Consider the following 13,924-nt stretch of genomic DNA (forward strand, 5'->3'; position numbering starts at 1 on the left):
GTGGATCGTGAGATAGACAGGACGCTGTATCGATCCGTTGTGGTGAAGAAGGAGCTGAGCCGGAAGGCAAAGCTCTCAATTTACCGGTCGATCTACGTTCCCATCCTCACCTATGGTCATGAGCTTTGGGTTATGACCGAAAGGACAAGATCACGGGTACAAGCGGCCGAAATGAGTTTCCTCCACCGGGTGGCGGGGCTCTCCCTTAGAGATAGGGTGAGAAGCTCTGTCATCCGGGAGGAGCTCAAAGTAAAGCCGCTGCTCCTCCACATCGAGAGGAGCCAGATGAGGTGGTTCGGGCATCTGGTCAGGATGCCATCCAAACGCCTCCCTAGGGAGGTGTTTCGGTCACGTCCCACCGGTAGGAGGCCACGGGGAAGACCCAGGACACATTGGGATGACTATCTCTACCGGCTGGCCTGGGAATGCCTCGGCATCCACCGGGAGGAGGTGGACGAAGTGGCTGGGGAGAGGGAAGTCTGGGCTTCCCTGCTTAGGCTGCTGCCCCCGCGACCCGACCTCGGATAAGCGGAAGAAGATGGATGGATGGATGGGTCTATCCCGATATATATCGATATCGTTTAATCAAAAATAGTATAATAATCGTTTGTGTGAGACGTAGTCATCTAATTTGCATGATTGACACGTGACACGTGTGCATGTAATTGAATAAAAACAGATTAATGCTGTCTTTAAAGGCCTACTGAAATGAATTTTTTTTATTTAAACGGGGATAGCAGATCTATTCTATGTGTCATACTTGATCATTTCGCGATATTGCCATATTTTTGCTGAAAGGATTTAGTATAGAACAACGACGATAAAGATTGCAACTTTTGGTATCTGATAAAAAAAAGGCTTGCCCCTACCGGAAGTAGCGTGACGTAGTCAGTTGAACATATACGCAAAGTTCCCTATTGTTTACAATGATGGCCGCATGAAGTGAGAGAGATTCGGACCGAGAAAGCGACAATTTCCCCATTAATTTGAGCGAGGATGAAATATTTTTAAATGAGGAAAGTGCAAGTGAAGGACTAGTGGGGAGTGGAAGATGCTGTGAGAGCCGGGGGTGACCTGATATTCAGCTGGGAATGACTACAACAGTAAATAAACACAAGACATATATATACTCTATTAGCCACAACACAACCAGGCTTATATTTAATATGCCACAAATTAATCCTGCATAATAACACCTGCGTGTTTGTTATGCTAGCTCCTAGCTCCTCTGCTAGCTCCTAGCTCCATAGAACACGCCAATACAATTCAAACACCTGATCAACACACACAATCACTCAGCCCAAAAGACCGTTCACCTAACCCAAGGTTCATAAAGCTTATATATTTTTAAAAAGTTACGTACGTGACGCGCACGTAGGTACGGTATGTGTTATGCTAGCTCCTCTGCTAGCTCCTAGCTCCATAGAACACGCCAATACAATTCAAACACATGATCAACACACACAATCACTCAGCCCAAAAGACCGTTCACCTAATCCAAGGTTCATAAAGCTTATATATTTTTAAAAAGTTACGTACGTGACGCGCACGTAGGTACGGTACGTGTTATGCTAGCTCCTCTGCTAGCTCCTAGCTCCATAGAACACGCCAATACAATTCAAACACATGATCAACACACACAATCACTCAGCCCAAAAGACCGTTCACCTAACCCAAGGTTCATAAAGCTTATATATTTTAAAAAAGTTACGTACATACGCAAAAAAAAGCCAAAGCTGCATACTCACAGTAGCACGTCTGCGTCTTTGTCATCCAAATCAAAGTAATCCTGGTAAGAGTCTGTGTTGTCCCAGTTCTCTACAGGCGTCTGTGTATCCAAATCAAAAGTCCTCCTGGTTAGAGTCTCTGTTATCCGAGTTCTTCCATCTTGACTGCATCTTTCGGGAATGTAAACAAAGAAGCGCCGGCTGTGTACTGTTGTGGCTGACTACGTTCGAAAAATACGTCCATTTCGCACCGACAACTTTCTTCTTTGCTTGCTTGGCTTCCTTCTCCATAATGCAATGAACATGATTGAAACAGATTCACGAACACAGATGTCCAGAATACTGTGGAATTATGAAATGAAAACAGAGCTTTTTCGTATCGACTTCAATGTGGAAGGCATACCCGTGTTCGCCGGGCCACGTCACGCGCATACGTCATCCTCAGAGGCGTTTCGAACCGGAAGTTTAGCGGCAAATTTAAAATGTCACTTTATAAGTTAACCCGGCCGTATTGGCATGTGTTATAATGTTAAGATTTCATCATTGATATATAAACTATCAGACTGCGTGGTCGGTAGTAGTGGCTTTCAGTAGGCCTTTAAGTTACATTGTTGCAAAGGCCTTTGTTTATTAGGCTTTGTTTATTATTATCCTCCCCCTTTGATAGCATTCATGAGGTCCTTGGCATGCATGAAAACTCACCAATTTTTGTTGATGCATCAGGTTCGGCGAAAATGTTTATGTTTTTCGGGGACCAAACACAAGTTTTAAAATTGACTCAACAGTACCCCCTAACAATTTGAAAAATATAGCTCCTGCCACCAGATTCCCATATCGTCACGAAAATCGATGGAGACGTCTATCATGAGAGGACTCATGTAAAAGTCTCAAAAGGCCGTATTAGAAAATTAACAGGAAGTCCGCCATCTTGGTTACCGTCGGCCATTTTTCGGCTGGAAACAGGGGTGGTACTTTAACGAACTGACCAAAATATGTATTATTTTCCCCTAAAAAATTATCAAATTGGATTATTTCATGTGAAGTAATTGGAGCCTTAAATAGGTCAATAATTCCTAACAATGTTGATTTATATATATATATATATTTTTTTTTTTAGCTATTGCACTTTAAAAAAAACAACACTAAAATTCAATGTTTATCAATCAATGTTTATTTATATAGCCCTGAATCACAAGTGTCTCAAAGGGCTGTTATTGGGGAGCCTAAGGGGCCAACTCAAGGTTTTAAAATTAAGTCAAACATTTATTTTTTTTACTTTCAACACTTTAAAGTCTCTAGTCTAGACCAGATTATAATTTTTTTTAATGTTTTTTTTTTTTTTTTTTTTTTCATGCCCCGTTTTTTTTTTAAGAAAACTTTGTTTTTTATACGGAAAACACAAAATAAGCAATATTTTCCCCAGAAATATTTCCAAGTGGAATATTTTATGTGACGTAATTGAATAGGTCAAAAATTCACAACACGATTGATTTTAGTTCATTATTATTTTTTAAGCAATGACAAAAGAAAAAGAAAGAAAGAAAATACATTTTGTGTTATTAGAGTCAATATCATAACGTTGATTTTAATATTTTTAAAAAATTTTTTTTAGCTATTGCACTTTAAAAAAAACAACACAAAAATTCTTGAGGATCCAAAGGGGCCAACTCAAAGTTTTAAAAATAAGTCAAAAATTTATTTTTTACTTTCAACACCTTTTGTGTTATTAAGAGTCATTATCGCAACTTGTTGTTACATTTCACCTGTTTGCTCTTTTATTCCACTTTTTTCTGTGTTTTTTAAATTTTTTTACAATATTTTTGAATGTGCCGCCGGGCTTTAAAAACTTAGCCGCAAATGGCCCCAGGGCTGCACTTTGGATACCCCTGGTCTAAACCCTCTTACAAAGTGATCGGCTGGAAGAATGAGGAAAGGTGAAGGGGACCATGGCGATAGTTAGGATAGTGGCAGGGTGTGGAGGGGGGTTAGGAGGCCATATGTCCAACCACTATTATCCAGGAGCAGATGGACGGCCTCACTTTGGCTCAGTGTTCACAGTGCTGAGGATTAACTCAGGTTTGACAGTTACCCCTAAAAACTGATCCTCGCCTCTCCTCACGGATATTCAAGCAAGTACACATTATAATATAATCCTCACAAACTTGACTGTGCTCTTGAGTATTATAGGAAAAGCCCTAGTGGGAGCTTCTCCTCATGCTAATGTTTTCATCCTTCCTTCACCTTATAAGATGATGAAAATATCAAATAGGTTACTCCTCTTAATCTGTCAACAGCTCTTTGTGCGTGTTTGAACACCTGTGGCCATTAATCCACTTTCTTTAGATGTAGCGCACTATGTACAGAACAGGTGAAACTCTCAAAGACCTTAAAGCAGGGGTGTCAAACTCGTTTTCATCGAGGGCCACATCGCAGTTATGGCTGCCTTCAGAGGGCCGCATTTAACAATGAGTAATATATGAATATACATGTATATATAATACATTAACAATATATTTTTTTTTACATAAGCTGCACAATTGTTTTTTAATTTTACTTTAAAAACTGGCAGCTCAGTCACCAGAATTTTACAGTAAAAGCAGTTGTTTTTTCAGCATATAAAAATGGAATAAATAGAATGGAATGGAGAAACAATACCACTGTTTTTAGCAGCAAAATTCAAGCAATATAGTTGCCAGTTTTTTGTTTTTTTAACCGTAAAATCTCGTTGTTTTAATGTTTTTTTTGGTTAGTTTTTTAATGATTTAGTGTCTTACTGTATATGGAAAAAAACAGTACCAAAGTTGATTTTACGGTAAAAAAAAACTACGTAAAATCTATTGTCAATTTTGCAGTCTACAATTTGATTGATAATTTGTTTTGAAATCATAAGTCAAGCAAATAATTAAGTACAATATTAATTTTTTATTTTTAACAAAAAATATTTTTGGAATACTGTCATATTTTGATTTTGATAATATTGAATTCTAAAAGATATGCAATTGCTTGCAGTGCATGATTTGTAATGTCAAAAGGGAAATAAAGCAAATATATTTAGTAGAAAAAGATTAAGCATTTTACTAACACATATTTCCAGGCTTTCGCGGGCCACATAAAATAATATGGCGGGCCAGATTTGGCCCCCAGGCCTTGAGTTAGACACCTGTGCCTTAAAGCCTTTCGTATCCCATGTAAGTGTGTGTCATACTATAAGGCTTAAAAAATGCACATCCAATGTCTTAAAACAGTGGTTCTCAAACTGTCGCATACCACAGTTTGATAATCACTGTCTTAGAACTAGAGTAGTACTAGATATGAGGTTAATGGAATCTGTGACGGAGAAAAACCTGTATTGCGAAACCTTTTAAAATTACCATATTTTTTTAACTATAAACTGTGAACCCTGCGGCTTATACAAAAGTGCGGCTAATCTATGGATTTTTCTACGCTAACGGCTAAATTATGGAATTGATTAAGCAAAGAAATCCAACAATTTACCAAAATGATCCAGTTTAAAAAAAACAGTTCAAACACAAAAGTGTTTACAAAGTACAAGGAAGAAGAATCCTGATAAACATCTCGAACCTTACTGAAAAAGGAGAAAATCTAATTCATCTCATAAAAGACGAATAAAGACATTGATGACTTTTCTGTTTTGTTCGATCCGTTTGGAAACAATTAAGGTATGTAAATAAACATTTACAAAATATTTCTGTGTGAATAACTCATTTCAAAACGTATATATCTGCGACTTATAGTCCGGTGCAGCTAATATATGAAAACATTTATTCTACAATTTAGTGGGTGCGGCTTATAGCCCGTAAAATACGGTAGGAGAAACTAACTTGATTGATTCTTGCCTCACCCCCTAAACGATTGTACAGATACTTAATTGATTAAAAATAAATACATCAAAAATCGATTTAATTTTTTAATTTTTATTTTTTTCAATCTGTCCTGTCCAGCCACTCAAACAAATCATATTTTTGATGTAGATGATTATATCTGCTGTTCAGATATACTTTTTTTTATTTTTTATTTTTTTTTATAAATGTTGGCTACTTCTGTTAAAGTTAAAGTTAAAGTACCAATGATTGTCACACACACTAGGTGTGGTGAAATTTGTCCTCTGCATTTGACCCATCCGCTTGTTCACCCCCTGGGAGGTGAGGGGAGCAGTGGGCAGCAGCGGTGCCGCGCCCGGGAATCATTTTGGTGATTTAACCCCCAATTCCAACCCTTGATGCTGAGTGCCAAGCAGGGAGGTAATGGGTCCCATTTTTTTATAGTCTTTGGGCTTATTGCTTTATTTGTATTTGACTTTAATAAATGTTTGGGAAGCATTTTATTAACCAAAAACAGTTTTCTTTTACGTAATATAGAAATTGACCATAGCTGTTTATCTATTTTATGGAGGAATGTAATTTAATCATAGAACTGGCAACCAATGTTAGAAAAAAAAAGTATGGATTTTGAATCAAGAATCGATTCTGAATCGAATAGTTACCCCCAAGAATCGAATTGAATCACGTGGTTCCCAAAGATTCACAGCCCTAGTAAATAATACAACAATTAATGAGAATTTTACCACTTATTTCTAAAACTAAGATCAAGGGTCCACAAAAACCTGTACTTTGCCCTTTTTCACGGCAAAGTAGAGATGTATTAAAACTGACGTTGACGTGGAAATGTGTGCTGCCTGACTTCATAGCTGCCGTACGTACATTTCTACTGAGATGACGCTGGGTAACAGTTTACATAAAAAAGTGCCAACTTTTACTCCTCAGACTGACTGATGTGCTCATCAGAGGACACACATTTAACTTTTCCCCCAATGCTTCTTATTCATATTAATATTTGTGAGGACATATATTGATCATTTCTCCACTTATTGTTGTCAAAATCCTGTGACTCCTTGGTTGTGTCAGGCGGACAAGCAGCAGCGTGTAGTCGTGGCACCGGAGAACGAGGAGGATGTGCCACCTATTCGGCTGCTTCTACAAGAAGCTCTCCTGTATTTTAGTAATAAATTGAGTAATCAAACAAGAGTCAAAATCTTTCGTATCCATTTTCGTCCAAAGTTTCATTCCCGCCTGCGTTCACTTTCTCGGAGACACAGCAATGACAGGCTGACAATCGCTCTGTCGTTCACTCGAAACACGAGAAAGAAGCACCTGCTACTGACTTGTAATTGGTCAGACTGTGCAGAGCTCAAGCACATGGTTACTTTCAATATGATTTGCATATTGTTGCGTGACCAGTCTTCCTTTCGGCCAATAAAACACACTGATCAATCCCAAGTTCTTTTGGATGACATCACATGGACAAAAATAAGACCTTCTGGAGGAATGTTCTGTGGTCCGATGAAACGAAAATGGAGCTGTTTGGCCACAATACCCAGCAATATGTTTGGAGGAGAAAAGGTGAGGCCTTTAATCCCAGGAACACCATGCGTACCGTCAAGCATGGTGGTGGTAGTATTATGCACTGGGCCTGTTTTGCTGCCAATGGAACTGGTGCTTTACAGAGAGTAAATGGGACAATGAAAAAGGAGGATTACCTCCAAATTCTTCAGGACAACCTAAAATCATCAGCCCGAAGGTTGGGTTTTGGGCCCAGTTGGGCGTTCCAACAGGACAATGACCCCAAACACACGTCAAAAGTGGTAAAGAAATGGCTAAATCGGACTAGAATGAAGGTTTTAGAATGGCCTTCCCAAAGTCGTGACTTAAACGTGTGGACAATGCTGAAGAAACAAGTCCATGTCAGAAAACCAACAAATGTAGCTGAACTGCACCAATTTTGTCAAGAGGAGTGGTCAAAAATTTAAGCAGAAGCTTGCCAGAAGATTGTGGATGGCTACCAAAAGCGCCTTATTGCAGTGAAACTTGCCAAGGGACATGTAACCAAATATTAACATTGCTGTATGTATACTTTTGACCCAGCAGATTTGGTCACATTTTCAGTAGACCCATAATAAATTCATAAAAGAACCAAACTTCATGAATGTTTTTTGTGACCAACAAGTATGTGCTCCAATCACTCTATCACAAAAAAATAAGAGTTGTAGAAATGATTAGAAACTCAAGACAGCCATGACATTATGTTCTTTACAAGTGTATGTAAACTTTTGACCATGACTGTATACAGTATGTAGAGTAAAAGAGACCATCGAGACAGAATAGTACTTGGCCAAGTTTTACTAAAGCTTTAGGAGACCAGCCCTTACAACGCAACCAAAGCATCACCAAGAGAGGTCTGAAAGTAAGACAAAAGAAGTTAACTCTTATAGTGAGAAGGCAGAGAGGGATGCACCTGCTGATAAGAAGAGGGACCGTGTCGTTCACGGAACGGAACTGGCTCAAAACTCCCTTTTGAGGAGTGATTAATCATGTTTGTACAGACACTGGGCGCTCCAGGACCAAATATGGAAATCAACAACAGATTGTAAGGCAACGGAAGTATACCGGCCACACAAACATCTCCAGAGTGGACAAGTAACAGTAGCATGATCACACAATACAATGTTATACTAAAGCATCAAAGTATATAAAAAATATATATGCATTCTCCACAATATGTAAAAGGGGGTGTGGTCTGGGCGTTGCCTATCCACGCGCACGTCTTTGGCGGATTCCAAGTAGATTGCGATGTAACAAAGAAATGTGCTTGGATTTGTGCGTACATTTGAATTTCTACTTGCGTACACCATTTTCTGGATTTGATCGTACGTCCTAATTTAGTAAGAAAGACACGCAACTGTTTGTACTTGAGGGCCCGAGTCATACAAGGCTCGAGTCTTCACTAGTTCAATGCAGTTAGACTAACTGACACTGTAGCGTGTCTTTGAAGAGCATTTTGTCACGATTGTAAAAAAAAAAAAAAAACTTTGATCGAAACATGCCTACTTGACACCTATTGTTCCTGGCAGTTTGTGGTTTTCTTGGTCTCGGTCTCTCATAGTGACATTGTTTCATCATTTGCTTACTTTGCACAGTTCTAGCGTTACTCCAGTAGAATGCCACACGTTCTGGATGACACCCCAAACATGCCATCATTAAATTAAAATAAGACCTAAAATAATCCAAAAGTGTGTCCTTTCATTCGTGTGTGTAGGCTCCAATCTTGCCCTAAGCCAGTCCTTCTCAAATATTGGGGCGGGCCCTCCTGGCGGGGCACATGCTTTGTCAAGTATGATGCTTCAAACCCCACTTCAAAAAGCTTTGCCCTGCAAAACGTGCTCATTGTAGCCATTAATCCTGTCTTCCTCATTTTGATTAAACTTTTTTTTTTTTTTTTAATTTGCACAAATTGTTTAATTAATTTTTGTTCTGTAGGTTAAAGTTTTTTATACATTGTGCTCCTGATTTAATGTAGTTTTAAATGTATTATTATTTATTGAGTTTAACTTTATTTTTTAATATCAAATGGTTCAAGTGGGTCAAAAAATGTTCATAGTTTAAACAAGCATATATATATATTTATTTTTTTCAGGCAAATTGATGCACTTTAAATCTTTTCAGTTACAGGCTGAAACCAATTTATTTGTTTTTTTTTTAGCATTTGTTTATCAACATAAATACAATACAAATCAAATATTCGTCCCCCCACACCCCCAAAATAAAAATATAACAAGTACAACAGTATGAGCAAATATTGATACAATGCCACTAGGGTGGTATACCGGTATTAGTATAGTACTGCGATACTAATTAATCATATTCGGTACTATACCGCCTCTAAGACGTCGTCCCCACCCCCACGGCCGCCATCGTCACGTCGTGCCATCGCTGGTTTTACCAGCAGAGGAGCATGTTCGGCAGCGCACAATCACGGAGTACTTACAAGCAGACACAGTGTGTAGACAGAAAAGGGAGAACAGACGCATTTTGGCTTTAAAAATTACGATAAAGGCGAAGTTATAACACTGAAACACCTTCAGGAAGAGGTGCTTTAAGACATGGCTAGCTAGCTAGCAAGCAGCTAAGTTGTAGCTACTTCTAAATCACTAATCCTCGCCTCCATGGCGACAAATAAAGTACGTTTCTTACAAGTATCATCCCTGCAGGACGAGGAATAGCTAAACATGCTTCACTACACACCGTAGCTCACCGGCATCAAAATGTAAACAAACGCCATTGGTGGATCTACACCTAACATCCACTGTAATGATATCAAGTACAAGAGTGTATCTAGTCGATACTACTATGATTACATCGATATTTTTTGGCATCACAAGATCTTCTTTCGTTTAAAAAAAAAAAATCATATTATGTTTATAAACTCAGAAAATATGTCCCTGGACACGAGTTCTTAATATGACCAATGCTGTAACTACTTGGTTTCGGATCGATACCCAAATTTCTGGTATCATCCAAAACTAATGTAAAGTATCCAAACAACAAAAGAATAAGTGATTATTACATTTGAACAGAAGTGTAAATAGAACATGTTAAAAGAGAAAGTAAGCAGATACTAACAGTAAATGAACAAATAGATTAATAATTAATTTGCTACCACTTGTCCTTAAACATTTTGACAAAATAATAGAATGGAAAATGACACAATATGTTACTGCATATGTCAGCAGACTAAATTAGGAGCCTTTGTTTGTTTACTTACTACTAAAGAACAAGTTGTCTAGTATGTTCATTATTTTATTTAAGGACAAACTTGCAATAAGAAACATATGTTTAATGTACCCTAAGATTTTTTGTCAAAATAAAGCCAATTTTTTTGTGGTCCCCTTTATTTGGAAAAGTATCGATATACATTTTGGTACCCGTACCGGTACCAAAATATTGGTATCGGGACAACACTAGAAGCCACAGACAACTGCACTTCCGAATGGCCTCAACATGGTGCAGAAATACATACACGCAAACAAAAGGCTCATCAATCAACCACAATCCAACCACGTCTCAATCGGAGCCCAGCTGGAGATCAGTCTCCTTTACATATTTTAGGAAACCACCCCATACTTCCCTAAGTTTCACAGAACAACCGTTCAATGTCAGCCTGATCGTTTCCAGTTTGTGGAAATAAAGAACATCTTTAATCCAGCGGGCGTAGCAAGGGGGCGCTGTTACCTTCTAAGACTAAAAAAACAATGTTAATAAACATATTATTTGTAAGCTGATCTGTAGTTGTCTTTCATGTTAATAAAGATACAATGCTATGCAGAGGCTTACGTTGAACAATTTTAGACAAATTATACTATTTATAGTTGAGCTCGGGGGGGCACAAACTGTTTTCTTCTTCCTGGGGAGGGCGTGATGTAAAAAAATGGAGACGCACTGCCCTGGAAGAGACTTGAGATTGTCGTACCTCTCTTTCCTCAGGTGTGTGTATGAACTGTGAGGGCAACACTCAGGGGTCCAACTGTGAGGAGTGCAAGCCTGATCATTACCGCAGCCCCGGCACTCCATTGACTGAAGCCTGTGTTCCATGTCCCTGCTCCAACGCCTCCTCTACTGGCGCCTGTCACACTGGTGAGTCCATGACCTGACACGCATTGGCATCAGGCATCCTCATCACGTGTCGTAAGCAGGTTGTACCTCACTTCATGGAAGTGTGCCTCACTTTATACGTCATTCACATGTAGGGATGTGTTCCGAATCCGGTACTTTTTTGACATCGTCCTACCAGGCACCGATTCACGTAAAACCCAGTATTGACAGTCAAAGTTGCATCAGATGTGAGAAATGACAGATGTGTAAGTGGGACAGTATTGACAGTCACAATTGCATCAGGCGTGAGAGATAACATCAGATGTGTAAGTGGGACAGTATTGACAGTCAAAGTTGCATCAGACGTGAGAGATAACATCAGATGTGTAAGTGGGACAGTATTGACAATCAAAGTTGCCTAAGACGTGAGAGATGACATCAGATGTGTAAGTGGGACAGTATTGACAGTCAAAGTTGCATCAGACATTACAGATGACATCAGATGTGTAAGTGGGACAGTACTGACAGTCAAAGTTGCATCAGATGTGAGAGATGACATCAGATGTGTAAGTGGGACAGTATTGACAGTCAAAGTTGCATCAGATGTGAGAGATGACATCAGATGTGTAAGTGGGACAGTACTGACAGTCAAAGTTGCATCAGATGTGAGAGATGACATCAAAGGTGTAAGTGGGGCAGTATTGACAGTCAAAGTTGCATATGATGTGAGAGATGACATCAGATGTGTAAGTGGGACAGTATTGACAGTCAAAGTTGCATCAGACGTGAGAGATGACATCAGATGTGTAAGTGGGACAGTATTGACAGTCAAAGTTGCAGGAGACGTGAAAGATGACATCAGATGTGTAAGTGGGACAGTATTGACAGTCAAAGTTGCATCAGATGTGAGAGATGTGGGACAGTCAGAGTTGCTTTGAATTAGAGGTTCATAGAAGATTCCACATGAACTGCTTGGTGTTATTGTTGATCCCACTTGTAGAAGAGTGAGGTAGTGATACAAAAACTGCAATTTCTTAACATTAATGAAAAAATCAATACAAATACAAATGACCTCATGTCATGTTTTATGAAGAATACCTTCAATATGAATAATTACAACCTTTTATTTTAAACATTGTTTTAGCTGTATATCAACAGATAGACCGGAAATTGATCTAGAGATTTAAAAAGCAATGACAAATAATTTTAAAAAATGACAATAATATATGACTTATTTTTAAGACTGAGACCTTTCCGAGTCCCAGTAACCACACCTGAGGAGAGCCCTAAGGGTTAGAAAATATAAATAGATTATTTCATAATATATTAAAAAATATCAAAATGGCCCCTGCATGCCTTAATTGTTTTTTTAGTGTGCAACCTTCAGTGGAAAAAGTGAGGACACCCCCGCTCTACTACAAATGATTCTTGGACAGCTTTACATTTACTCTGGGTACCCTTTTAGGAATAGTCACATTTTTAACGTACCGCTCGAGTATTTTCAGGCCTTATCTCCATCCATCTTCTACAGGCTTCCAAAGCTGTGCCCTCCCTGCATAGCAACAGCCTTGCGTGGACACGCGCCGACTGTCAGGTTATGTCGGCGCCTGCAGGGGATTGCACTAAATGTTCTGCAATGTGCGAGGGAGGGGAAGGGACGCGGGCCAGGCTGAGCTGAGCTGGGACAGCACGATCACAGCTGGGCCATCTCAGTGCCACAGAGGCAACGGCATAACAGCGGGGGGGATGGGCAGCCTGGTGTTCACTGCAGGAACAAACCATATTCAGAACGAAAAGATCAGAGATTTGTTATTGCGATTCATCCCGAGGCATGTGTGCATGTGCGGCGAAGGGGTTTAACAGCAGAGTGAGGAGAGCAAGCACTCTGCGAGCTCGGGTTGCCCTGGCGACCATGAAACATGAGAAGATGCAGTATCACGGATCAATGCGTTGGAAATATTTGGAGTTTAATTGTAAATGGGAAATCTCCGTTCTGACTCTCAGAGGAGGTGAAGTGGAGCGCTGCCCCAGTTCAAAATGTGGGTCACACATACTAAATGACCCATGTATGATTGGATCCGCACCTACTGATGTAGTCTGGTCTGCCTCCATGTTTAATGTTTCTGCACGTCTTTCTTTCGTAGAGAGTGTGTCAGATAATGCCGACACCAGTGTTTTTCAACCTTTTTTGAGTCAAGGCACATTTTTTTCCATTGAAAAAAATCCAGTGGCACACCACCAGCAGAAAATGTTAAAAATGAAACTCAATAGGCTATATTGCCAATATGAAGTCCATCCATCCATCCATGGTCTACCACATATCCCTTTCGGGGTCGCAGGGGTTGCTGGAGCCTATCTCAGCTACAATCGGGCGGAAGGCGGGGTACACCCTGGACAAGTCGCCACCTCATCACAGGGCCAACACAGATAGACAGACAACATTCACACACTAGGGACCATTTAGTGTTGCCAATCAACCTATCGTTCTCATCAAATACCCGATGCAATTGTTGGATATGACTTCAAACCATAACCATCCATGCATCAATAATTCTCTTGTCTCAAAGTAGGCTCACAAAGCAATGATCTACCTGCTGCCACCTACTGATATTGAAGAGTATTACACGGTTACTCTGCCGATCTCGAGACTGTACAGACACTCTACAACAGCACATTATTTGCGGATTATATAATTATTGGTTTGTAAAATATACTTTTTTGACCAATTAGGTGGAATTGCATCATTTCGCA

The 13,924-nt window shown here is 39.5% G+C and overlaps 1 protein-coding gene across 1 annotated transcript in view; it reads left to right on the forward strand.

The window, feature by feature from the left end:
* Nucleotides 1-13,924, forward strand: part of si:ch211-158d24.2 (multiple epidermal growth factor-like domains protein 9) — a 109,950-nt gene that overhangs the window by 86,979 nt on the left and 9,047 nt on the right. Inside the window, exon 4 of the mRNA XM_062025436.1 lies at nucleotides 11,066-11,215. Coding sequence (XP_061881420.1) covers nucleotides 11,066-11,215 — 150 coding nt within the window. The remainder of the gene's footprint in view (nucleotides 1-11,065; nucleotides 11,216-13,924) is intronic.

This window comes from Entelurus aequoreus, linkage group LG17, assembly GCF_033978785.1.
Source record: "Entelurus aequoreus isolate RoL-2023_Sb linkage group LG17, RoL_Eaeq_v1.1, whole genome shotgun sequence".
Lineage (NCBI taxonomy): Eukaryota > Metazoa > Chordata > Actinopteri > Syngnathiformes > Syngnathidae > Entelurus > Entelurus aequoreus.